This window comes from Elgaria multicarinata, chromosome 10 (assembly GCF_023053635.1).
Source record: "Elgaria multicarinata webbii isolate HBS135686 ecotype San Diego chromosome 10, rElgMul1.1.pri, whole genome shotgun sequence".
NCBI lineage: Eukaryota > Metazoa > Chordata > Lepidosauria > Squamata > Anguidae > Elgaria > Elgaria multicarinata.
Genome location: NC_086180.1, coordinates 60,862,210 through 60,885,520, shown reverse-complemented (window position 1 = coordinate 60,885,520; position 23,311 = coordinate 60,862,210). Strand labels below are relative to the sequence as shown.

The following is a 23,311-nucleotide window of genomic DNA, read 5'->3' as shown; positions in this document are numbered from 1 at the left end:
TCATGCACTACATGACCAAAGTATATCCAGATTTATTAATCTATCTAAATAAAGTACAAAGAAACCCCTCAGTCTTGGATCCAACAGGGCCCTAGTGCAAGCAGAAAGAATGTTTGCTCATGCAAGGATAGATTTCTGATTTCTGCTGTTTTCCCTTCTTTAGCTGGTTTCAGAGGGTCCCTAATCCCCAGGACTTGTTTTGGAGGAGCACAAGGGCTGCAGCAGGGAAAAGACAGGAAAACCGCCCAGAGAGCTCTGGCTATTGGGCAGTATAGAAATGTAATAAATAAATAAACAAACAAACAAACCCTGTTCTGCGAACAGAACTCTGCTTACACTTGTTGGAATCCAATCTATTATACATGTAGACAACATGGAATGACTAAATATGCTAGGAAGCATTCACATTTCCTTTTGCAATATTATTCATAGTTAGATAATTTAAAGTCAGTGTACTTTGATTAACCTATTGAGTATACATATAAAAATAATGCTATCTTCCAACCAGTTAAACCAAAATAATTTTATTTAGTCTAATAGATTGTAATGAGAAACACCAGGATTAAATCTAAATACTCATGTTTAAGTGGTCTGTAGATAAAGCTTTTTAACAATGATAGATATATCCATAGCATGTTTCCATGTTTAAACTCTTTTAACTTTCATATTAATGTGTACTATGTGCTCCTTTAGTTATAATATTTGATAGTGATTTAACTGCAGCTTAATAGCTTTTAAAGACAAAATTATTGGGTTGGATCCAGAAATACAACCAATCTAATCAATGGTACAAATTACTAATTGAAATCAGTGGGTCTACTAAGTATGACTGAGTCTGAATTCAACTCAACTCTTCTGCTTCAAAATGAACCTCATTTCATATTTTCTATTTGTACACATATTTATATTATAGCATCAGATAGAATTTTTTTCCTTCATAGATGTTATTGAAAGTACATTTTACCAGCATAACAAACATATCAAGAAAATGGAATGGCATGTGAAGATAAAAATAAATAAATACAACATACTTTAAAAAATACATTCCTAAAATAAATTCACATTTTATAGACTTTGTGTCCATTATATTTAAAGTGAATCAGCCCCGTGCAGCTCAGGGGACTACATGTTTAATCTTCAGCTGGAAAGGAAAAAGTGTGTGCAAATGGTGCTATGTGTGCAGCGTCTCCTTAGTGTTCCAACATCTGGGGCTCTGCATGTGTAGCTTTGTCAAAAAGGTTACAATTTTATCATTCAGTTATTTGTGGGACTAGATTAGCCCTTCCACACAAAAAAGCTGATGAGCAGGATTTTCATATTTTTGAAAGGGCTCGACATACAGTATGCAGCAAGGTTGCTCCAGCCTCATTTTTATTATTTATTTTAATGACTTGTTTCCTACTTTTCTCCACCAGCATGGATCCAAAGCAACTCACAAAGAAAGCCATATAAAAATATTAAATCATAATGCTGTTGCTTTGGAAGGGGACAAAAGGTTTCTTTAAGTATAACCCATATTAAGGAGGCAATTCTATGCACAGTTACCTTGGTGTAAGTCCCACTGAACACAGTTTGATGTATTTCTAAATAAACATGCATAGGAATGCTCTGCAAATGACTGATTAGAAAATCAATTCTAATAGTTAAAGAAAACCTTTGCAAGGATTCACATCAATCTCATGAAGAAGTTAAATAAATAAATATTAATAAATCTCACTCCACTGGCAATCATCCTAATCAAACGAATAAAGCTTATACTAACTACTTTACGGATCATAATCCAAGATGATAAGATATTTCTACATATGTAAGATGTTTAGATTAATTATCTATTTTCTGGTTGTTGCTTTTGTTGTTGCATTCAGTTTGCTGTAGGAAAAAAAGGGGGGAAAAGAAGCAAACGTGCAAGCATTAATGGTGATCAAATGTTGAAATGTCTTGTCGTTCATCTCAACATATCTCTACTCCGAAATTGTTTCCAAAGCTCTCTGAAGTGTTTGCTTGTTACGGTCTTCACACAAACATAGTAGTTCTTCAACCCATATTTGGGGTTTCCCTGTTAATGAGTGAATATATAATAAAGTTGTATTAAAGAAAAGCTGTATAAAATACTAACTAAAGTAAGACATTCTCAACAGTTTACAAGAAGCTAGAGACAGCAGTTTGTGTTGAGTGGGAAGCATTTTCTTGAACCGAACTCAAATTCAGATAGGCCAATATAGAAAGGTAACTTAAGAATCTTTGATTTGAAAGTCGGGTATTTTTTAATGCTTTTGTAGCCCTAAGAAGCAGAGAACAAGAATTCCCTGCAAAGTACTTGGATTATTCCACTTATATTTCCATAGAAGTCAACAAGTTTATGGGCAACTTTCTTGAGGAAAATAAATTATAGATTGAAGCCTCAGTTCTAAGTGAATACAACTAAAGATTATAAAGCTCACATTCTAATGATCCCCAATTGTCAATTGAAAAGCCAACTGTGGACAGTGAGGTCTTCTTACCAGCAATCTTAGAAACACTGCAGAAAAAAAAACATACCATAGTTTATCTGCTATTGAGTTCCTTCTTCACGCAGGATTTGAAAGTGGTGAATTTCTGAAAGCTTTTGTAGCCCTAAGAAGCAGAAGACAAAGAAGTGTGCATATGCAGGCAACATGTGAAGGCAGCCAGAGGTGAGGATTAGGAGAGGAGTGGCATGAAAATACAAAAGAATGCTACTTGTTAGTCATAGACAGCTCCAGCAAAAAATAATTTTAGGATCCAATTCTCATGCACTTGTGATGCAACTGTGTATGATGCCCCTATATCCAGAGTAATGATTAGTTTATCTACAGTAGAGGAATGTTGATTGTTTTATAAACAAAGATATGGTATCTTAATTTTAAACATTATAAAATAGCTTCCATTGTTGATTTTCATGCAACTTAATATTTATAACAAACATCCATATTAAACTCTCTGGCAATACAATGACTATCCACAAGGTGGCAACTAAACATACTAATCACATATAGGAAAGATACTTTAAATCTAGCCCTCAAAACAATTTTAAAAGTAAGTAATACATTTGCAAGGGAGAAATGTATCTTCAGGATTATCAACAGGGTCTATAAGTTTTTTAGAGCAGCTATAAGCAGGTTGACTAAAATACAAATCCACTGCTACCAGGGCAATTAACAACTCCACAGCATAATGGCATTTAAAACAAAATAATATTAGGAATACACGCAATGAAATAAATTTTGTCACCACATTAGACGGCAATGGGGGCATAAATATAGTTGGCTTACCAATTCAAAATACTAAAGCAAGTGCCACATACACGGATCTCTTCTTTCTTTAAAGAACCTTATAAATCAGGGATGGGGAAAATAATAAAAAAGGTGCAAATTGAACATTTTAGGTCTCCTGCTCAAACAGTTCACCCTGATTTTTGAGTTTAGGCTCGGCATCATCTAAGCTAGGCCAAACTCAAAATAGGAAGCCTGTGTGTGTGTATGTGGTGGGGGGTGCGGGGGGAGAATTGGGCTGCTTAATTTTTCAATCAAAACACCCAACAGTCCAACCTATAATCATTAATTTAAAATCTATGTATTTCAAGCTTTAAAAGAAATGTCACCAGAATTATTGCATATTTTTATAAGTCTTAGAAGACTGAACATAAGTTCAAACTGTAAATTAAATGCAAAATTATACAATGGTATCTTTAGAATTACTTTAAAATACTTTGTGACAAAATTAATTTCCACAGATTACTATTTAGGATTTAGCCAATTTCTTGTCTCTAGAGGGCAGTCAAGACTACCGATCAATCTCTAAAACTACTTTATAGGATATGACATTCAAAAGCTTTTAGACAGCTATTTCCCATTCAATAAACTGTAATGATGAGATTAAACCTGCTAGATAATGAACTGAGGACCTACTTGATCAACAGCAAGTTGAATCAGATTGTGTCTGTAGACATGGCTATAGGGGGGAAAAAACCCAATCCAATAAATTAAGGATTGATGCAACTAAAGCATATTGGACATAGTTTAATTTCAAGACCAACTATAGATTCAGAATTAGTGACATTTCACAGGCTGATGTTAATGTTTATTGTTATAGACAATAATCTTTAAACAACAAAATTACTACGAAATATTTCTAGGTGACACAATTCTTTGAACACTTTGGGGTTGAAAAGCAGAATAGAAATGAATTAATTCAACATAATTTTGAAATGGTTACAGTAGCAGCAATGCTTAAGTAGTTTATAGGCTGCTTACATATCTGGCATAATTGTAGCACAGTGGTTTTATAATTAAAATATCACCTATATTCTTATAATTAAGATATCATCTATATTCTTACCCTGAATCCTCGATGCAATCTGTCTTTCATAATACCAATAAATTCTTTGTAGCTCAGCTGATCATCTTTATCTACATCAAATATCTTGAAGACTGTGTTCACTAAATGTGCAGAAAGCTTCAAGCCCGTAGCTACATACACGGCACGTTTGAATTCATCTAAGGAAACAAAGTTTTAGCACACTGCACAAAATAATCACATAACATGGTAAAGGCACTACTTGACAACCATACAAAAAATTCAGCCTCCATCATATATATTATTCAAGCACATTGTCTTCTAAGTGAATTCTTATTATAATGTTGTTGTATGGCTGATCTCTTCAAAGAAGCAACTGTTAATGCAAAGTATGAATATGCAGTGTAGCACTGAGTTCCAGAGACAGGGCCGCATATAATGGAATGAAACAGAAGAAATCTTTGGTTTAGAACAATACCTGCTCTAATTCCTGCGTGCAAAACTCATTTTTCCTTATGTTTTAATACAGTTTATGTAATACTTTTTACTTTCCAAGTAGAGTTCAGCAGATGGTAGTTGGCTCCATCTTGTGGTCTAATATTGCATGTTCTCATCTTTATTCTTGTAATCACTGAATGCTTTTATTTTTATGTGTTCATCTTTTTGCAAACTGAAAGGCATGCAATTTTAAAAGGTGATTTACTTTAAAGCCACCTCTGGTCTTTCGTGGTATCACCACCATTCGCTTTTCTACACAAGGCTGTTAATCCTCTGTATCTACTTTCAGTTTTGTGGCAGAATTGAGCTCTGAGCTATACACAGAGCTTTTCGGTTACATAACCTCAGGTGGCACTCTGCTATAGTGGAATATCACAATTACAAAAGTAGGAAAATACATTTCTTTTGCTTTCACAATGAGCTTTTCTACAAAAGTCATTTAATGTGCACTTGTTATTCCTTACTCATGGTTGTTCATGGGTTCTTTTAGACAACATCATGGTCCTCCAGTTTCACTTCCATTTTTAACAGCACTTTCCTGGTTTATTTTTAGAGTGGGGAAAATTGATTATTACTTGTGAAAACGAAAGAAAAGTAGTTCCCTACTTGGGTAGTTGTAATATTATGCTATAGCACAGCATCACCTAGAGCAGTGGTTCCCAAACTTTTTCAGGTAACCACCCCCTTGGTTCCACAAACTCATGCCCAGTGCCCCCTACCCTACCCTATAAAAATCATTATTCAGAATAGCGGTTTTCAACGACCCACTAAGGAAGATAATAACAATAAAATTCAAAACAGTAACAATTAATTGAATATTTATTGAAAATCCAATTACATTTTTTTTTAGTTTATTCAATTAAACATTTCAATTCACCGTTAAAAGGACTCTTCTTAAACGGTATTAATACATGTGTGGATTCTTCCCCTATATGGCTTGGGACCAAACTATCTTCTCCCATTAAAATGTCCCTGGGTTTTAAGACCTTCTGGAGAGGCGCTTCTCGGAAAAGACCACCTCGAGCGCCCCCCTGCCACCCCTTTGCCTCTTAGCGCCCCCTGCCACACTCTTGCCTCTTAACGCCCCCCTGTGCAATCCCACTGCCCCCTAGGGGGCAGTACTGCCCACTTTGGGAACCACTGACCTAGAGGTTATGAAATGGAAAAGCAGGAAAGGCTCTTTGGGTAAAGCTCAGATCTCAATTCTGTGATGAAACTGAAAGTAGATACAGTGGATTAACAAACTTGTGTCGAAAAGCTCAATACTCTATGTGGATGTGTACTAATATAGGCTACTAAATGACCATTAGAAAAAAAGTAAGGTCACTAGGTTTGTGAACTGTTTATTTTCCATTTGGATAAATTTTATATAGTTTGTTATATAATTACATTTTTACAACTACTTTTTATATTTTGTAGTATGGATTAGTTATTTTATCAAATTTTATTAAAGTTTATTTAATAGTAGCTCCATTTGAATTTTGTACTCTACAAGTTTTCTTAAACCCATTTGGCTTGTGTGTTGACTTTGGTTTAAGATTCGAAGTTTATTAAGACCTGATGCAGCTCAATGTTGTCAAAAGCCTTTTCACTGACTAAAAATCACATTAAGGTTTCCTTACCAGAATTTAAAATATATACAGTTTTACTCACATCTGAATTTTAAATGTCATTATTAAACATAAAAAGGCACGAGTTCTCACATAGGCGTCAGATCTTGTAAGCATAAGTTGTACACCCTCATTTAGGTGGAAGAAACACTTAGATTTTCATTTAAATTTTAGATCCCAGAAAATTATATTGTCAAATAGATTCTTAACAGGTGACAGCAATGCAAGAGATTATGAGCTAGACACACGTTTGTCTCCCAAGACGAAATTAACATTAGGGCAAACTGGAGGAAAAAAACAGTTAATAGAACTTTTTAACTAGATAGGATAGTGCAGTGTGGTCGACACTGGAGATAATGGACAACTTTGGATGCAATGCTAAGCCCTGTTTTAGGGTTACAAGAATGGGCCTTAGTGAGCTTTGGATGTGTGCACTCTGCTCCCCTCTCTTACTCTGGGACCGGTGCAAGGAGATTGGAAGCTAATGTGGATACAGTTTAGCACATTGTCTGAATCTGAAATTGTGGTTAATCTTAACTATAGTTAATTGAAAAAGCCATCTTCATAAAGTACAGGTTGAAGCTAGCTTGTTTCAACAAGCTATTTAGTTAAGATTAATCAAGTTTATATGGGTTCAGACAACATGGCAAACAGCAGGTAATCAGAAAGCTTCATCACAGCTAGTCAAATGCGCGGCTCCCATCGCTTCTTCTGTTGCCGCTCCCAAGTTGCTTCCAGAAAACAGGAAGTAATTATCCCCATTCAGTCCAGTAGGAAAGAGCAGCACCCAGACTTAATGAGGGGTTTCTGCGGCGCAATAATGGCCAGAAGGGGCGGAAGATGGGCGAGAGGCAGACGACGTCATGTGAGTAATTTGTGAGTGTCCAGTAATGAGCGTGCAGTAAAACGCTCGTCTCATGGAGCTTTTAAGCAGAAGCAAAACTCCTCCAAACATCTCTTTGCAACCACACTGGAGGAAGAGAGGAGAAGGTGTGAACCCAAGGCTTTGCTTTGGCTTGTTCTCATAGTGCTAAATCATGATTTAGTATTACATCCAACACAGCCATGCGGGTTTAAAAGAATAAGGATCCTTTATAAGGATCCTTTTATAGGATTCTATAAAAAGGAACATATAAATGCAGCAAAAGCAATAAAGAAATGGAAAGTAGGGCTGCCCAGCCTATATTAACTTATGAGAAAGGTCTTGAATATAGATAGACATATGCCTCATAGGTAGCAAATGAGTACATATTTGTGGGATTTTGGAAAGGTAAGCCTGCCAGAAGGGTGCAACTATCTCTAATATAACAAGACAGAACTTCAATTCCATTGGAAAAATCTTAGCTGAAACAACATTTGATGCTCACATAAATATGGAAGGCCTGTTGAAAACAAAGAAAGTGGGTTTCTCTGTTAATAATAATATTAAATGTTGACTTTAGGCACTCTCACCTTGTCCTATTGAACGGTTTGCAAAATTATACATTTGCATTGCAATTGCAAAGTCTTCTAGATTGTTCAAAAACTGGAAAAATGATCTGAATTCATCAAATGTAATGCCCTGTTAAATAAAAGATTGCTGATATTAGTACCATAAAATGAACAACACAAGAACTGTTTGCTTGCCTGGCACCCATGTAGCAGCAGATATGGAGCCATCACACAACGGAGACAACTCTATCCTCATCATAGAGCGCCAAGCTGTGGCACTGCTGCATCAAGCCAAGCTATACCAGAGAGAAAGGCTGCCTCCTTCAATAGCCCACCCAGACCTCTCCTGATAGGAACTACGCTGGTTATAATTTACTATTACATTACTCAGTAGTTTGCGTCATTTGAGACCAGAATTACTATAGTAGTCTCAAATCTTAAACGGAATGTCAAATAAGGAATTGGAAATAATTAACAGTGCAATCCTATACATATCTACTCAGAAGTAAGCCTCATCAAGTTCAATAAGACTTATTCCAGATAAGGGGTAATAGGATTGTAGCATAGATCTCTCAGAGCTATCTTTTGTCTGCATTTTGACATTTATAGTGCAGTTAATACATTTAAAATGTCCAAGCAGTAACTGTTTAATCTATAGCAAGACTTCTCAGCTAAAGCTTCTAATTCTGAAGGTAAGAAAGATACATCAAGGTGCAAAGGACTTCTAGTACCCTTTCCTTTCATTTTGAGAAGCAGATTCAAGCTAGACGAGAGAGAGGTTTATTGCAGTCAAATGATTCAATGACTGTGATCAAAGCACACAGAATATTATCTGCAAATGCTGTGGGTTTTTTTTACTGCAGTAACTATGAGACTTTATGAACAACTCCACTTTGGGAACATTCATCTCAAAAGTTAATAGCACTAGTGTAAAGGAATGGAATAAACGTAGGATGAAGGAGACTGTTCTGTGTCACATAAGCTACCCAGACTCTCATCCCTGATTTACACTACAATTCATTACAAAGTCATTTTAATATCCCAAGAGATGGCTCAACTACCATAACAACTGGGCCACCACTGATGCAGAGAAGACAGAGATCTTTCAGAACATTTCCCCTGCAGTATGGCTCAATTCATCTCTGAGGAAAGGGATTGTGTCTCGGGAATTGGATCTTAGTGGGGAATATGCCTGTTTATAAAATTGTACTTGGTTGGTAGAATTAGGAAATGAGACTCTGGAATTTAGGCTGTTGTCCCCTACTGTCTACTCCCATAGCATGCATTTCAATATCCTCTAAGACAAGAGCAGGTGGTTAATAGAAATAACTACATGGAGCGGATGGCAAGGAGGTGACTTATGTAGCTGCATTACTTCCAGATCAGACCAAATAATTATAAGCAAATTGTGGCAAGCACCAGTTCTCAAATCCTTTGCCAGTAAAAATCCCATTCACTTCATAGCGCTTTCTTGCCTTTAGTGTCACTTATATCAGTCTACAATATCTGAAGAATTCAAAACACATTGGTTTCTTCTGCTCGTTAATGGAGCAATCCTGAGTGGTGCCAGTAGGAAGCAATGAGGCAGATCTACCACCTCATCCCCAGTGCTTCTGGCTTGTGCCAGCCAGAGCAAAAGGCATGTTTGGGAGTCAATTTTGCTGGGTTATTCTGCCTGGTGCATCTGTGTATTTAGAATTTCCTCCCCACTGACAACAATTGTGGGGATGGGGGTGGGATTTGGCCATGACAGTTCCAGAGCTAGCATAGTCAGTGGGCCAGGATCAAGCCCATCTAGGGCAATGAAGAGACTTTGGATCCAGTGTTTCCTCCTCATCCTGCTCATAGATCATTACATTTCAAGGCTTACTGCTGGTGGCAGATTTCCACCTGCCCAGGCACAGTAGGGCCCTCTACTGGTGATGGGATTGGGGTGGCGGACCATCTTAACCCCCTCCAGCCATCAACATTGTAGGATGGGGGGGATAGGCTTGCACTCCAGTTCTCTATCTCTTTCTTTCTACCTATTTCTTGGAAGTGTCATGTCTTCTTTATTCCTTTTCGTATTTATTTTTATTTTCAGTGCTAGTTTATACTATAATTAATGTTTCTTCTTAGAACTGTTCTTTAACCTAAATTTGCTGAGAACCCTATATGTGTCAAACACGCTGGCTGTTTATTTCCCAGTGCAAGCCCGTAACTACCACTAACTGCTCAATCATCTTTACTGGTTCTTTCTTTCTTTTAGTTCCCTAAGCTAAAATGTCAAGACCTGAAAGTGTAGCCATTTGAAAAGTCAAACTGTTTACAAATAGGTCTAAAACAGTTAAACCTGATCCTTTTGCAAACAAATAGAGTGAATTATATCCCAAGCATCCCATGCTTGAAGGGGTGTCTGTAACATCAACCCTATTGGTTTGCATTGATGCATTCAGTTTCCACTAGATCTTTATTGCTTAAATGTACCGCTGACAACACATTTGTTTCCTAACAAATAGATTAGCTACCAACCTTATTTACTTCCCAAGTTCTTTGAAAATCTCTGTTTAGACTCTGAAGAACAACTCAGCCAACAGTGGCCTGCTACAAATGATCTGCTGTTAAGAATGTTAGAGAAGTAGATAAAAGAGGTAACTGATATTTCTCTCCCTTTTTTAACCATTTTATTCAGGCAAGAATAGCACCAACAGTACAGTGGTGTTCTTCTCAAGAAGAACGGTTAAAACCATTTTGTTTTCATTTTGCAGGTTTGTAAAATAGGAAGAAAAATACCAGTCATATGGGAGAACCAGGCACAATCTGAAAGAATGTATTTTAACAAGCAGGACCTGCAACAAAACACAGCAATGTAGAGTGCTGCTGTTCCAGGATTTTAGCTCTGCCTCCTTCCAGGATAGTCTATTCTCTCTCACTCCCACTCCTCACTATCATGCAGAATTTTATGCACATTGACTATGCTCAGCCACATTGGGCTGGGCATAGCCCAATGTTTTTTTTCCATAAAGTTTTTTGTACTACTGCAACACTTGGGTTTCCCCCAGGCCTATTGATATCACTCCCTTGAGGCGTGAATGGTGCAATTTTTGCTATGTAGGGATTTACATTTGTAGAATTGTGTTCACTATTTGTATGATTCTGTTCTAGTAGACCATGTTGGAGAACCCAGTGAAGTACCACTGCTCCCTGCCTACTTTCCTGGCAATCTTTCAGTCTGCACATGCATAACCACTCCATAATGTCTTTTGCATAAACTCAATAATGAATTAGACTCAAATGGGAAGCAGAATCTGTCCAGATATCTCCCTTCTTCTTTTCCACAATCATGTAGGTTAAAAACCTTGTTTTGTTTTGTTTTTGGTCTTTTTCTAAAGTCTAACTGCTTGATAATAGCTACATTTAGGCACATCTGCTCGGTAGTAGCATACATGGGAAAATGGGCATTTCCAGGTAGCAGTGCTTATGATTAGGCTGTTAAAAAGATAGCAATATTCTCTGCAAATGTTTAGGTCCTTGTTTACTTACTTGCTCTTCTGGGATACTGTACCGCACATTTTCCAGATAGCTTGATGTATTTTCCACATTTGTGTATCTTAAAAGTATGTGAGCAAAGTCTTCCTCACTGATGGTAGTCATCCCATTAGAGTAGGACAGGAATTCTATTTCCAGAACTTCAGTTTGGAGGTTATCCATAAACCTAAATTATAGCAATATTGATATGACAGTCTTAGAAGTCCATTTGTGCACGGACTTGCACACTCGAGTACACTTCCACCATCGTACTTTTTTACCCTACTTTCCTGGCAATCTTTCAGTCTGCACATGCATAACTACTCCATAATGTCTTTTGCATAAACTCAATAATGAATCAGACTCAAATGATTTAGACTCAAATTAGACTACAGCTGGATTGGTCCCAGGGGCTGGATAGCCTCCCAAGACTAATTGAGGAGTACGGCCAGATGACATCAGGGGATAGGCTTTTCCCCTGAAGCCCCTCTCCCAAAGTGCAGCCCACTGTGTCAACCATCTTCATTCTTCATGCAGAGAGGGGATAGAGTGGGTTACTCTGTGCTTCTCTCTGCATGGATGAAGGAGACAGCAATCAGCTTCTCCTGTCTCTCACCACCCCTGGATGGCAAGAGCCAGGCGAAGCAGCTGCACACTCAGGCAGCACCTGGGTGGGTACCTAAGATCCATCTTGGTTCCCAGGCTACAATGTCAGTCTTAAGGAACTGAGGGAATGAACAGGAATCTGCTAGGGATGTGTGCACTGGGATGGTGGCGGAGAGTTTCCACCAAAATTTCTTAGCTATTGAACTTTCCCCGAAATGGAGCTCCATGCAGGCGCAGAGCTCATTTGTGTCAACGTACAGATGACCGCTTGAAGAACTACATTGACAGGTAAGCAACCTGTCTTTTTCAGCTTGGGAAACTAGTTTTTCAATTTTAAAAAAGATCTGAAAAAGTAATAATGCTGTCATAGTGCTAGTGCCTAGCGATGCTAACATAATATCATTAGCACCTGCTAGACAAAGGGAATAGGTGCGAATTTGCTGCTGAATTTCAGTGACAAATTGCACCACTGAAACTCAGCAGCAATCACCACTTTCCCTCTTTGTAGGGGGAAATGGGCATGTATTATTTCTAGTACAACAGATTTATTTTATTTATTTATTTATTTAGAATATTTATATACCGCTCCCATTGAAAAATTTCGGAGCGGTGTACAAGGTAAAATGAAAATATAAACAGAATAAAACAGTATAAACAAAATTTAAAAAGAAGCAAAAACAGAAATCCAAGGCTGCATGTTAAAGAAAGGCTTCTTGGAATAAAGATGTTTTCAGGAGACGCCGAAAGGAGTACAAAGTTGGCGCCTGCCTGACCTCCAGAGGCAGGGAATTCCACAGGAGGGGCGCCACCACGCTGAAGGCTCTTCCCCTGGTGGATTCCAATCGGAGGATGGATCTATGTGGATACACCAGGAGCAGGCCCTCGGATGACCTCAGTGACTGGGCAGGTTGGTAAGGGAGAAGGCGCTCTCTCAGGTATCCTGGTCCCAAGTTGTTTAGGGCTTTGTACACAAGTACAAGAACCTTAAACCAGGCCCGGTAGCGAATAGGCAGCCAGTGCAGTTCCCTCAGCAGAGGAGTTACATGCTGGAAAGGGGCAGCTCCAGACAACAGCTGAGCTGCAGCATTCTGCACTAGCTCCAGCTTCCGGAGCAGCTTCAAGGGCAGCCCCACATAGAGCGCATTGCAGTAATCCAATCTTGAGGTTACCAATGCCTGTTCCACCGTGGCCAAGCTATCCCTGTCCAAGAGAGGCCGTAGTTGGCGAACCAACCGAAGATGGTAAAAGGCACTCCGAGCTGTGGCAGCTACTTGAGCCTCCAACAACAGAAATGGGTCTAAGAGTACCCCCAAACTACGAACCTGTTCTTTCAGAGGCAGTGCAACCCATCCAGAACAGGCAATGAGCCTGTCTCCCGGACTCGGGAACCACTCACCCATAGGGCTTCAACAGATGAAATCATTTGTATATATTGAAAGTATACAAGTATTTCTTACCTATAAAAATCTTCAAAGTTAAGCTCAGCCTTTCCTTTCTTGCCAAAAAAGTGTATCAGCAGTGTAGTATCGGACAGTATATTGGTGATGTCATCTGCACGCTTAAAATATATATGTTACCAGTAAACTCCTTAAGTTGTAATGGTTTTAGTGACAAAAAGTCCACAAAATATTCTATCAATGCATTTTACTTTAAAAAAAGATAGCTTTTAGACTAAATGCAATCATGCATCTAACTTCTACATATTAAATCTACTATTTGCAAAATCAGTTAGTAATATATTCGTTTTACATGTTCAGATTATTTTAATTGCAAAATCAGTTAGCAATATATTAGTCATATCATACTCTTCCACATAATGCACAACAACTATTAATTGCATTTAACTTTAAAAAGTTTTAAAAATGTGATATGATGACATGGTAAGAAAACAATCATGAAACAAAACAGAGACTATGGGATCAGGTGAAAAGAATTAGAAAAGTGGAATAAAATAATGAAAATAATTTTATTATTGCAGAAAGTCAAAACATCATTGCAGCTGTATTTTTCTCTCCCATCACTTCTTTAATGTCAAAAAGCTGAAGGAAATAATTTGTTGGGGAAAATAAAATTATAGAAGTCTACGGTACTGTACAAAAGTCTTAGGCCACCCAAGAAAATTATGTTTAAAGTTATTTATCTAGGCATTAAGTGTTTATTTGCTCAGAGAAACACTATATAACATTAGAATAAATAAAAATAAAAATGAATACAATTAAAAAGTAGCAAGAATTCCTTGTGTTTTCCAAAAAAATATTTTGGAAAACTAACATCTTGTGAGATGGCTAGAAGAACATAGGTTTGTTTCCTCAAATGCTCCTCAAGGCACCCCAGCCATTCCATGGTCAGTTTCATTTCATGTACTGTATTTCTTAAATTCCACCACCAGCACATTGGATTCCATTTACTGAGGTATTGATTAGTTGAACCAGGTGGGAATCTACACTGATGTTATTCTAACGTTTTGAATGGGTTACTGTGACGCACAGCATCACGTTACCCTGGGTCTCCAACGTTGCAAATGAGTTGTACTTACAGGTTCTATTTCTTAGTTCCATCGTGGCTACAGATTCATGTGCCTCGTCCTACTGGTAATTTTCCTCTCCCTTTCTCAGAGCTGCTGGGTTTGCTCCGCCCACTTCCTGTTCTCCTTCCTTTGCCCCGTTTGCTATCTTATCTGCTACAGCAGATAAATCACACCAGCATTATACTGTGCAATCACTAACAATTGCATGCAAAGGACTCAGAAGTTTTCCACCTTAGAATCTGCTTTTATTGTGAAGTACTCCCATGCATCCTGCCTTAAAATTTGAATCAAATTGGGTCATTGTTTGATTTTTTATGTTTTTTTAAAAAACATTTCCCCCCTCTTTGCAAAGGAACTGAGGAGCGCCCAAAGGATCGCTGTAGCTCTGTGCAGGAAAATTAACAAGGGTCCAAAGTCCAAAACTCATGACCAGTGGGGCTTAAATGTAGGGTGACCATATGAAAAGGAGGACAGGGCTCCTGTATCTTTAACAGTAATGTAGAACAGGGAATTGCAGCAGGTGTCAATTGAAGTGGGTGAAATTCCCTCTTCATCCCAACAGTTAAAGCTACACTATCTATAGTAGAGTGGCCAGATACAAAAGAGGGCAGGGCTTCTGCAGCTTTAACTGTTATGATGAAGAGAGAATTCAACCCTCTTCAATTGACACCTGCTGAAATTCCCTTTTCTACATTACAGTTAAAGATACAGGAGCCCTGTCCTCCTTTTCATATAGTCACCCTATCTGCTGCTAAAACTTTTCAATTTGGTCTCCCATCCATGACCAGACCCACCCTGCTTAGCTTCAGCAAAGTGGCTGGCTCCTATGCATTCAGGCAATTCCCTGGGACTTGTGTTAAGATGTTTTGGGAGGAGGTTTGTGTGTGCTTATGACTATTGCCCTGCCCTGCTCTGCTGGCTAGGAATGAGGCAGGCAGTGGGCGGAGAAAACCCAGCAGCTCTCACAGAAGAGGGAGAACAACGGAAGGATTGAACAATGTGGCCTGAAGTTCCGTTGCAGCGAAACGTAAGTCACGCTAGTGTGTCCCGTGATACAGAGAACCAATACAGAGAACCATGTTAGAAAGGGACACTAGCAATGGTATAAGACTAGTGTAGATCCGGCCCAGGTGTGCTGGTGGTGGAATTTAACAAATACAGTACATGGAATGGATGGGGTGCCTCGAGGAGAGGTTTGGAAATCACTAAGCTAACAGTTTGACAGACATAAAATCATAGTTTTGCATGAAGAAGGCAATTCTCAGCGAGCAATAGCCTGCCTAACCAGATTTTCAAGATGTGGTGTTCAAGCTGTCATAAAGAAATTTGAAGGAACTGGACAAGTTGAAGACAACAGTAGAAGACCCAAAAAGCTGCCTGTATCTGATGAATCTGATCTTAAAGGTTACTACCTTGAGGGACAGAAGGAAATTCAGTGAAGTGCTTGCTCAACATCTGGCACCAAAGTAAACACTTTGACCATGAGAAGAAGTCTTACAAGAAATGGTCTTGTAGGGCGTACTGCAGCTAAGAAACCATTCTTGCAAAAGCGTAGCAAGCACATGGAATGTCAACCTGTGGCAGACAGTCTTTTGCAGCGATAAGTCCAAATTTGAAATCTTTGGTTCACAAAGACACCAATATGTCAGAAGAAGAGTTGGTGAGAAGTACATGGCTGTTTGCAGCCTGCTGTGAAACACAATGGCAACGCTGTCATGGTCTGGGGGTGCATTTCAGCCGACGGTATAGGGGATCTGAATGAGATCTACACTACTGCTTTATAGCGGTGTTGAAGTGCACTAACTGTTGGGACACATTACACATTCAATATACCACTTCCAAAATATTGCAACAAATGTCACTGTGTGTCTTACAAGATATAAATGCATAAGAGGGTTATACCGTTACCATGATGGGATTGTAATGATTTGACACAAGGTGTAGATCTGGCCCTGGTCAAAACTGAAGGAATTATAAATGCTGAGTAATATAAACAGATCTTGATTCATCATGCTGTACCTTCAGGAAAATGACTGATTGGAAAAAAAATCTTTATCTTTCAGCACAATAACGACCCAAAACACTCAGCAAACTCAATTAAGATCTTAAAGCAGAAGTTTGGAGATGGAACACACACAGTATTAGATTAACCACTGCAGAGCCCCGACCTCAACTTAATTGAAGCTGCATGGGATCACTTCGACAGGGAAAAAGAACAAAAAGCAGCCAAAGTTAAGAGTTATGCAAATCCTGCAAGAAGCTTGGAAAATTTACCACAGGACTACTTGAAAAAATTACACAACAGTCTACCAAAGTGAATTGCTTCAGTTCTGCATTCTAAGGGAGGTCACACAAAATACTGATTTGTTTTAAAAACACAAGAATGTTTTGTTACTTTTCATTGTATTAATGTTTGTGTTTACTTCAATGTTATAGAGTGTTTCTTTTCCTAACAAATAAATAGTTACTGCTTAGAAAAACCATTTGCATTTTTCAGAGTGGCCTAAGATTTTTGCACAGTACTGTACCTCAGCTGTTCAAGGAATTTCCAAAGACGGTTCGGAAACTTCAGCTGGTGTAGAATGCGGCTGAGTATTAGTGGGGTGAGGCGATTTGTTCACAATGCCTATACTGCGCCAACTGCACTGGTTACCAGTATGTTTCTGAGCTCAATTCAAAGTGCTGGTCTTGACCTTTAAAGCTCTAAACAGTTTGGGACCAAGTTACTTGATGGACTACCTTCACCCATATCAGCCTGCTTGGACTTTAAGATCAGAAAGAGACTTTAAGATCATTTGCCCGCCCATGAAAGCAATTAGGTGGAAGGGCCCTCTCTGCAGTGGCCCCACAGCTTTGAAACAAACTCCCATCAGAGGTCCACCATGCACCATCCTTTGAAAACATTTTATTTTCCATGGCCTTCTCATGATGAGTAGTGTTATTGCCATTGTCGTTCTTGCTGATTTTATTGTTGGCTTTTATTGTTTTTAATTGCTATTTTATTGCGTTTATGTTTTTATTGCCTCTCATATTTTAACTGTTTTTATGTATTTTATTGTAAGCAGCCTTGTGAGGGTTTTTGCCCTGAAAGGCAGCCATGAAATGTTTTAAATGAATTTTTAAAAAATGCCGTTTTTGGTTTCAATAACTTTGGCGTAGTCTTTGCAAAAATCTGCCCATGCAAAATTGTCAAACATTCCACTTCCTAAAAACCTCAAGTGTGAAGAGAGGAAGGATGAAATGATAAGAACCCACTATATGGGTAAGAATATAAATGTATTTTATATTTAACTTTTATAGCTTCTGAAGCAATAGGTGATCTAAATAGTTTACTTTCAATTTCACATACCACACAAACCAGTTATACATATTTGCTTCAAAACACTACACTGGTGGGTTTTTACAGTTATATGATCATGGATTATTTCTATTTTTAAACAGAATAAGCAATCATTTCAACGCTTTCTATGTACATTTCTAAAATTTATCAAACTATTATCCTCCTGGAAATGCAAACGTGCCCTACAGAACACAACTTTAATAATCAGGGGCAGAAAAACCTTGCAGCAAGGCTGCATTTGATTCAGACAAATAAAAGTGACAGATTACCATTACAGCAATAGCCTCCAAAACCTTTGAGTGCAGTTGGGCACATTCCTGGAGTGGTGCGAATTCAATTTACAAGGCAGATGTCTGGTGCAGCTAAGATTTCTATTCTCCAGGTCATCCCAGGTGAATGTGGGAATTTCTTTGATCTTAAAATGTTGTGAATCATTGGGAAGCCTTTCAAGATAAATTGATTTTGTTTCTAAAAAATACCAATATCCAATCCTCAAAAATACCAGTTTTCCAATACTAGCAAGCAATACTAATTTGTCACAGATAGGTTGTTTAGGTGGTTATATTACAAAGATTTTCCAGTTAAGCATTTTGGGACACAAATAGGAAGAATGGAGAGCATTTTGCAAAAGTAAACATAACTATCTAGTCTACCTCAAAGCTAGAAAGTGAAAATTATTATTTTACATAGCACCATCAGTCTACAGTGGTTATGGACCAAACTTGAACTATTAACAAAGCAAGAGAAACACCCTTACTAGTCCAAATAGAACTGGATATGGGACTGTAATTAGCTGTGGGCAATGTACTCTTATGGGGTTGAGTGAGAGAGAATCCATGGTGGAGCTACCATCACTTCCTTTGTTCTGACAGAGATGTGAACAGTGGCTCCACCCCCAACATTTCCTTTTCTTCCCCATTTGTCCTTTTAAAAAAACACACACCTCCCATTGCTTCCAATATTTGTTTGGCCAACATTAAAATTAAGAATCGAAAGCAGCAGCAATACAAAGTAATTCTCAAGTAGTGAGATATTCTGCTCTATTTCATCTAATTAAGATTTCAGGATAGCATCATCTGTCTTTGTTAGGTTTATGAGATTTCTAAATTATGCTGTGCAAAAATAAGCATAATGACAGACGTATTTGTTTATTTACAAGTAAAAAGAAGAATTAGATCACACCACAGCTAAAGTGACATCATATTCAGCTCTAGTACTTTGGAAACATGATAAAAATGTAAATTTTGTTAATGCAAGCAAAGAAACATTCTGGCTATGATTAGGATGTGATGGAGGGCAATAATAACCATGCCACTATCACCATGTTCATACTGCCTTGATCCCAAGTGACATTTAAATGGTGTGAAACAGCTTCTGTCTAGTTGCAATGTCACTGATAGCTCTTGCCTGTTCTTATCATCTCTCAACACGGATATAAAATAGAAGCGCAGTTCTGCAACATGTTGCTGTTGTAGTTCAATATTACTACAGTGGACAGGAACAGTTTAATTAAATACTTAGAAAGAAGAAATTCTAAATGTATTTCTAAGTATATGGCCTCCATATCTTCATTTCTCCACCATTAATGTAACATGGAAGAGAGTTTTATTTAGCCCCCATTTGAAAAGAATGATTGAATCCTTGTAATAAAAGCACTAATATAGGTATCTGAAGAACTTGCAATCAGCCTGCATGAGAAATATCTTATGCTTCCTTCTTTTGCTTGATCCTCTGGGGAAATAACCCAGTTAAGGCAGATCAATGACAATTTGTCTATTTAGCATGGCTCTCTTGTTCTGTGCTAGCTAGCTTGGACGTTAAGAACCTGCACTGCCTTGGCCTCCATTTCCTCCTCTCTCACTCCAAAAGCGCACAGGAAGCGAGTTTTTTTTTAATATAATAATGTAAACATGCATGAGTTGGGCACATTGACATGACTTTTAGAAGTTTTGTGGTTTCAGGATGGCCTGGAAATTGAGTACATGGTGAAACAATTACACAACCTCTATTGTACAGCACTTGCATAGTAATGCACCTGTCTCACACAAAATACTTGTGTGAATCAACTATACCAGTGAGTAAGTGAGTGAGTGAGAGAGAAATGTAGGGCAGTCAAAAGTAAGCTTTTATGTGAAAATTAATTAAAACAGAGTGTATGAACTACTTTACATATCTTATAATAGATATATATAGAGAGAGGTCAGTAAAGACTTTATATTCTGGGTAGTAGGTATCCTATAAGATCCTGCGCACAAAACTATATAAAACGTTTTAATCCTGACTTGCCAGATATGATGTTGTATTCTTCAGATCCCATGGCCTCAAGACATTGTTTATTAACACATTCATTCCTTTCATTAACAAACAAACAAACCTCCTCTTCCTCAAATGTCTTCAACTGCAATTATTATTATTATTTATTTATATAGCACCATCAATGTACATGGTGCTGTACAGAGTAGAACAGTAAATAGCAAGACCCTGCCGCATAGGCTTACATTCTAATAAAATCATAATGAAACAATAAGGAGGGGAAGAGAATGCAAACAGGCACAGGGTAGGGTAAACAGGCACTGGGTAGGGTAAAACTAATCTCAAATAAAGAATTACCTTTCTTCTAGGTGGGAGGTCTGTAGATCACCAAACAGGGCTTCAATCCATCAGCAAGTAAGACACAGAGCTAATGTCAAATATTTTTTCATCCCGCCGGAGTAGTTAGACAGAAGAGGGGATTTTGGTAGGTACAACTCCATTCAGCAGTAAGGAGAACGTCTCTGTCCAAAATCCCTTTTTTTACATGACTACTACAGTAGCTGTCCCCTGATAATCCTAGCCATGAGCTATTCCAATATAAAATGTGTGGTACTAGGCAGAGGTGTTCCTTTAATCAGACAGAATTGCTTTATGTTCAGGTGTTTCATTAAACGGAATGCACTAAATCAATTTTTAGGCCTGTCAAATATTCTAATTCTAGTTATGTGGGAAGGCTACTTATAACTGTGAAGGGGTACTTTTTTTAAAAAAGTAAGATATCCAATATTTCCCCCAAAAATTGAAATATAATATTATTTTTTCTGTTCTAGTAAACAAAACATCTGGCAGCTTAAGGTATGTTAAAAAATTATGACAAATAGTTAACAAATGCAGGTATGAAATGAAAAACAAGGAGCAAAAAACCAAAAAACAAAACACCAATCCCAAAGCAAGACAAATATATATATATATATATATTAAAGGACACAGTATCTGCAATGGACAAAAACAACATAATGATACATGGAACAGGCAAATGAAATGCAGTTTATGGACTGCATAGAGGTTTTATTATACCTCTGCAAGGTCTGAAAAGAGTGCCTGGCTCGTGCTACGTCTCAGAGTATCCCAATAGCTTCTTGGAACAAGCTCCTCTCCTTCTGTTTTTAGCACCTGTAGGATTTTCAAGATGCATAGTTGTTGGGGTAGTGGAAATTAAACAATTACCAAGAGCGGCTTATAGACTTTCACATCTTTGTGGGGGGCGGTGGGGAAAGGAAAAAGCTGTATGACATTATGTTTTTGTTTTTTCCTGCACAAATAAAAACAGTGTATAACACAGTGCCTACAACACATCCCCATTTTTAATGTAGCTGCACCCCTCGAGAATTTCTTCCTTGTTCATGGCAATGTAAGAAATATAATTTCAACTTTTTTAAAACTACAGTTTTGCACATCATATTGTTTTGAATTTAATACTGAAGTAAAAACAGATATTAAAGTGGATTTGTAAACATTTTAAGGAGACCGATTCTTAAGCGAGAATGTCATTTTCTTACAACACAGAACAATACAATGCTTAGGAAAAATATGCATTTAAAAATAAATAATGTGAATCCATTCTAGAGAAAGTTAGGGTGTCATCAGATGAACGTTTTATCGCACGCTCACTACTGCCCATTTACAGATGTGCACGCATCCTTAAGATGACGATGTCTACCTCCTTCTGCTCGTTTTTCTGTGGCAAAATAGACCCCCTTTAATCCAACTTTTTTTTTTAAAAAAAACAGAACGTGCTGCAATTGCCTGCTGTGTGCAGGAAAAGCAGCGCAATAAAAATGCCCCCTGAATGGGCCACATGGTCTTTGTTTACTTCCTCTTTCCTCTCCAGGAAGAAAGAGGAAGTTATGAAGGACAAAAGTGGGAGCAGAGAAGCAACAATAAGGAAACACGATTTCCCCCCATGTGATGAGACTCTAAGGGCATGCCTACACCATCCATTTATCCCGGGGTTGTCTCTAGGTTGTCCCTGTGTGTCCAAATGATGCATAAGGGATCCCAGGGTCAACCGGGGACAACCACTCACTTTCCCTGGGATAACTGCAACTGCGGTTTTCCCATTTTTTTCCCTGCGGTCCCGAAACAACACTGAGGACCGCGCGTGGTGTGGCGCAGGCTCCTGGTTCCTCAAATGGGCATGGAGCCGCGCGGGGCGGCTCCGCGCCTACGGGGGGGGGGGAGCATTTTCGCCATCCCTTGGATGACGGCACTGAGTTCCCTGTTTTCCCCCTTTTTTTACTTAATGTTGTGTAGGATTACAGCGGCTGTCCTTTAAAAAAAAAAGCCATGCTGTGCTGTAACATCCCTGTTGGCTTCTGGGATGACGGCTGGCATATGGACCCAAGGGGAGGATCCTGGATGTGAAAAAGCCCAAGATCCCCCTCTTCGAGTCCCAGAAGGCTCATAGGTATAGATGAGCCTTTAGTCTCACTTAGGTTCTGATTAAATAAGTGGGACTTTAGTCCCATTTATTTCTGTGCAACTTGTAATTATTATTTTTTTGAATTGGGACAGTGTGGAATGTTACTCTTGCTAGATAAAAAGTACTATGGGAATAATCCAATCAAAGTTAAGAACTTTAACTTCTATTTATTTAATTGGGGAGACGTAAGCATATATTTTATTCTCTATTGAAAACAGTAGAATTGAGAGAGTATTTAAGTCTGGCTGGATTATGCTGAGAGTTTTGATCAGAAGCCAACATATTGTCTCAAAAATAGATAAAACGAATGTATATATATTTCTTGCTAATGTAGATATTTTTCTTCAGGCAAGAAAGCTATCCTTAATTATATGCTAAGAAATTATGTTCTTATTTTAGTTTTTCTGTAGTGACATGTTAGATGACAGAGTGAAGCTTACAATGCATATTATGTCAGTCTTCTGAAAAATACCAAAATTATATTAACTGATATTCTGATTCCTAAATACTCAGAAAGAAGCGCCATCAATTTAAATTGAAATTCCATGCAATTGTGCTTAGCAATGTAGTGGAAGCTCCAAACAGGAAACCAATTTTGCATGAAACTTCATGCTGAAATTTTGTGTCAAAATATATACAAAGGACATGTATGTTTGGAGAGGTCACTGCAATTAAAGAAAGTGGTGGTGGGTTGAACAAAGACAATAACCCTGACATAAACTATTAGAAGCATACCAGGTTGC

At 38.0% G+C, this 23,311-nt stretch overlaps 1 protein-coding gene across 3 annotated transcripts in view; it reads right to left on the bottom strand.

The window, feature by feature from the left end:
* Nucleotides 1-310: 310 nt before the first annotated feature.
* The window catches only part of MICU3 (mitochondrial calcium uptake family member 3), a 58,766-nt gene continuing 35,765 nt past the window's right edge, over nucleotides 311-23,311 (bottom strand). For 2 of the 3 annotated variants that reach the window (XM_063135078.1, XM_063135079.1), the window contains 7 exons: nucleotides 21,164-21,259; nucleotides 13,424-13,524; nucleotides 11,376-11,547; nucleotides 7,875-7,983; nucleotides 4,357-4,514; nucleotides 2,539-2,613; nucleotides 311-2,056 (listed from right to left, as the gene is read on the bottom strand). In XM_063135078.1, coding sequence (XP_062991148.1) covers nucleotides 2,545-2,613; nucleotides 4,357-4,514; nucleotides 7,875-7,983; nucleotides 11,376-11,547; nucleotides 13,424-13,524; nucleotides 21,164-21,259 — 705 coding nt within the window. In that variant the 3' untranslated portion in view covers nucleotides 311-2,056; nucleotides 2,539-2,544. The remainder of the gene's footprint in view (nucleotides 2,057-2,538; nucleotides 2,614-4,356; nucleotides 4,515-7,874; nucleotides 7,984-11,375; nucleotides 11,548-13,423; nucleotides 13,525-21,163; nucleotides 21,260-23,311) is intronic. The other variant, XM_063135080.1, reaches the window with a different exon arrangement.